General features: G+C 32.5%; 1 protein-coding gene across 1 annotated transcript; it reads right to left on the bottom strand.

The window, feature by feature from the left end:
* Positions 1 to 2,997, bottom strand: LOC127711998 (G protein-activated inward rectifier potassium channel 4-like). Its single transcript, XM_052218156.1, has 2 exons — positions 2,380 to 2,997; positions 1 to 864 (listed from the first exon to the last, which is right to left on the bottom strand). The coding sequence occupies exons 1-2, from the start codon at positions 2,995 to 2,997 to the stop codon at positions 1 to 3; spliced, it is 1,482 nt and encodes a 493-aa protein (XP_052074116.1).
* Between the last annotated feature and the right edge of the window lie 1,340 nt (positions 2,998 to 4,337).

The following is a 4,337-nucleotide window of genomic DNA, read 5'->3' as shown; positions in this document are numbered from 1 at the left end:
TTATTCAATTGTATCTTGATCTTTGTCTATAGATTTACAAGTTTCTTCAGCATCGCCATATGATTCTTCATCACTACTGTGGGTTTCTACAGTGCCACCGTCTCCAAGATCTCGATCGTCTACAGTGCCCCCCTCTCCAAGATCTCGTTCGTATACAGTTCCCCCCTCTCCAAGATCTCGTTCGATTACAGTATCATCCGTTGCTTCAGAGCTTGCGTCTGTTTCTGGATTGGAAAGTCTATGTAACACGGCAAATCCTGATAATGGTCTGTGGTAATCAGCATTTTCATGTTCGGACGGCGGAAGAACAGCAGGATATTCTGGAGGTAAATCGTATGTTACTGATTTGAGAGGCGATGGAGGTCGAGGTGGTTTTTCTTGTTTGCATTTGGTTCTCCTTTTGAAATCGCTAAGTTCTTTAGCACTGTGACGAATGTTGCTATTATAAACTACATCATTGAACCCAGAAAAGTCAACTTCCCACCTCCCATTACCAGCATCAAACTGTTCTATGCGATCAAATCGATGACCCCAAAGTAGTTCACATGGTAAATATGATGTTCTAGCCTGGCAAAATTCTCCAGTTGATTCTAATGTTCCCTCTGCATAAATTATAATTTCATACTTTTCATTTGTCAAGTCTGAAGGACGAATGTTCCATAAAGGACTATTTTCGGTAATTTTATGACTAAGAACCATTGGCCACATGAGAACAATTTTGTCGCCCATGTCATTGGCCTCGAAATCTAGACTATGGAGATACAGAGGATAAGTCTTTCCCTCTTCTGTAATTCGTTTCTTGACTAATACACCGTGCACTTTTGCATCTACTAAATGGCTTTGTCGCATATCACCGATCCGCACCTGTAAAAGAAAGTGAAAGTATAAGATGTATTTCATTTCATTTTAATTTATTTCATTTATTGATCTTTATTGTATTTCTAATTATTCTATTTGCTTTAAATCTAGTGTTTATCTGATTGTACATATTAAACTCCGGCGATGATAATTTCAGGATGTCTGAATTTGTTTCTTAAGCTATACTTCGATAACAAGTTCTTCCTCTTCGTGTGAAGCTTAGGAGACGACCTTTCAGTGTAGAACTGGAGATCTCAAAGCGTACAGTGTAAGTATTCGTTCAATTTGCAATACATTTTATACATTTGTAATCAAATTAATCATTTGCATTAACGTAAAGATGCAATATATATGGTAACCCAACAACAGAGACAAGCAATGTATAAATATACAGTCTGAAACATATCATACCTGATATTAATTTAGTATATGGTTATGAAATACTTGAGGTGATTTTTTATACATGTAATCTATTAGATATTGTGTATCTGAAGAAAAACTCGAAAGCTGATGAATTTGTAATGAAATTGTCAGTTATATAAAAACATGTAACATTCTATATAGCAATGGAGATAACTCTACTAGCTATAGCAAAACACATTACATCTCGTCACAGTATTGCCAAGTCTTCTTTTTGTGAAAAGGATTGATTGATTGTTGATTGGTTAACGTACTAAGCTGCAATAATATCAGCCAAAGTAAGAACAAATGAACAAGTTAAAAAGTAGTTTCTTATCATGTGAATCATAGACAGTCCAGATGAAGAGACGTACGATTTCGAAATTCATTGAACAAAACAAAACAGAGTAGGGACAGAAATGTTTGCCTAACAAAAGGTCAGCTGAGACCCTTGCATATACGTCCCAAATCATACCGGTATATAAAGTCTACGTATTTCTTCCTCTCGCGCACCCAAAATACTACTGACAGGGGTTTTCAGAAAAAAAAGTCCGACAGCAATATATTTTAATATATCATAAAACCACATGTTACATGTGCATATTAGAAAAAAAAAGTATACAGGTTTTACTGCTGAACTATCTTAAAATCAACAGCTAATTTTGATTGTTCCAGGAAGATAATGAAATACTGTTAGTATGTCAGAGATTTGAACACATATCACTATCAAAAACGAGAATGATATTTTATACATACATTGGTGGAATAAAGCAATGTTGCCAACTTAAGTCAAAGGTAGATGTCGGAATAATGTGACACCATCGCCATTTAATGTTTTGTTACATTTAATTTCTTAATAAGAATATAAGCAGTAAAATATTTTCCTTGTCTTAAGTTAAATGCTCGTACTATCATATTTCATTCAACCAAGTCTTGCATTTAAACAAATTAATTTAGAAAGATGGTACAGTTTTACTATGTATATTCATAAGTGTATGCAGTAAAAACGTTTTTTTTTTAGTCTTATCGTCAATTCTCATATAATTTCATGCCTTTTTTAACAAAGTTTACCTTTAAATATTTCAGTTACAAAAATGGTACATTTTTACTATATATACTCACTTGCAAACAAAGAACGCCATCTTCATGGTTGATACAAGCATGCTTGCTGAACATCAGTGTCTTCCCACGTCTCTTTGGCTGGGCAAACTTCATAAACATGAACCCAAGTAGCATATTTTCTAAAAATATCCCAACAGTTACTTGTAGAAATGTTAATAAAATAGTTCCATCACAATCTGTATTAGGGTAGGCAAACCCGTATCCTATAGTTGTCTGTGTTTCTATAGAGAATAAGAAAGCATTTCCAAAATCGTGAACGCCATCTACACACGACTTCCAGTCTGGATCGTTCACATGATCGAAGTCACCATGGTTATGCATTAACCAATACCAGAAAACAGCAAACATGAAATACGTCGCTAAATATACATTAAAAAGTATGGCTATAGCATAGCGCCATTTTAAGTCAATTAGTGTTACATATAAGTCTTGAAGGAATCGAGTCCTCCTGTTTTTAATACCGCTGTACTTAACACGATAGTGACCACTTTTCTGGACAAGTGCTTGTCGTTTCTTTTCTGCATCCCAAATACCAACTTTTAATTTCTTCTTCATATAATTTACAAACGGCCATCTACTTTTTTGGTAATCTTCAGGCTCATCGCTAAACAGAAACATTGCGCCTATCTCTTCGGATTTAGAGACCATCTTTGGTATTGTAATTCAATATTGAAAATGATGAATTTTTATTTTTATTTTATATTTAACGGTAATTTTCTTTGTCTTGGAGCAATCAAGCAAACAAACATTACTGATTGTATAATTAATCAGTTGTTCAAATAATTTAGTTTTTCCCATTACATGCTCAATTTGACAGTTATTGGACAATGTTTTACAAAGATTAAGCAACCGCATATGATATATATGCGCAAAAAATGAACTGATGGAAAAGAAATAAAAGGAAAACACCTATATCGAATATTGTCTCGCGGCAACGGGACAAACAAAGAACTTGTTAAATTATTTCATTTTTATTGTTATCATTTTGTACTTTAGCTGTCAAATACATAAAATTAAAATGATTAATTTATTTTATATGTTTTTTTAAAGAAAGAGTTGTTTTTAATAAATAAACTGGTTATCCGATGTACATGTTTAGTGCATTTCATTTTGTTTTTTTAGTTTGTTTTACATACATACAATAAGTAACTATGCATAATTTTAAAACTTATCCAATGTTTATTATATAGTTATATGTACAAATTCATAATATAAAATCTCAAAATATTTCCTTTTTCTTTTGTTTTGCGCAAGTTTCAATTGTTGTTATACAAAATAATTCTTTAGACTTGTCATCATAATGACATCGTTTTATGGAATAACATCGTGTTTGTGAGGAAGTACAATTTTATTTTTTAATTTGTCTATTCAAAAAATAATTCTGAAGTTTCATTTTCTATTAAATGATCAATAGTCACTGTGATAAACTAGGAGTATAAATACTTACCAACTTCTGCATAAAAACATGTATATGATGATAACAGGAATTGCTAAAAAAAATTAAGACCGTACAACTTACAAATAGACTGTTACAAAGAACGAAGAAAGACCTGGTCCAGATAGCCCGACTTAGTGCTTACTTGCAACGAACCAATAACATGTTGCGTTCAACACGATTATGCTAGTGCAATGGGCCACCGATGCTGTAGATAATCACTATAAAGCTTATTTTAGAAAATAAACATGCTACCATAATATATAAACATCTCAGTCAAAACCGTTAGAATAGGGAATACAATTGTAAATTTGAGGTAGGGCCAATTTCCGCTGAAATTTTTTTACAGAAGGGCCAATTTCAAAAAGTGCTGAAAGAATAAAATTTACGCTAAAAACATGAAATAAAAATGTTTTTTGGTCAATATCTCGATTTTTATGTATTATGTTATGTCTGGAAAATAGTAAATTTAACCTCCAAAAAAGGATGAAAGTCAAATATGCGGAATTTACCGTGTTTTTAG

The sequence above is a fragment of the Mytilus californianus genome, unplaced genomic scaffold (assembly GCF_021869535.1).
Source record: "Mytilus californianus isolate M0D057914Y unplaced genomic scaffold, xbMytCali1.0.p SCAF_8, whole genome shotgun sequence".
Lineage (NCBI taxonomy): Eukaryota > Metazoa > Mollusca > Bivalvia > Mytilida > Mytilidae > Mytilus > Mytilus californianus.
Note: the sequence above shows the minus strand (reverse complement) of the source record. Positions and strands in the feature narration are given on the sequence as shown.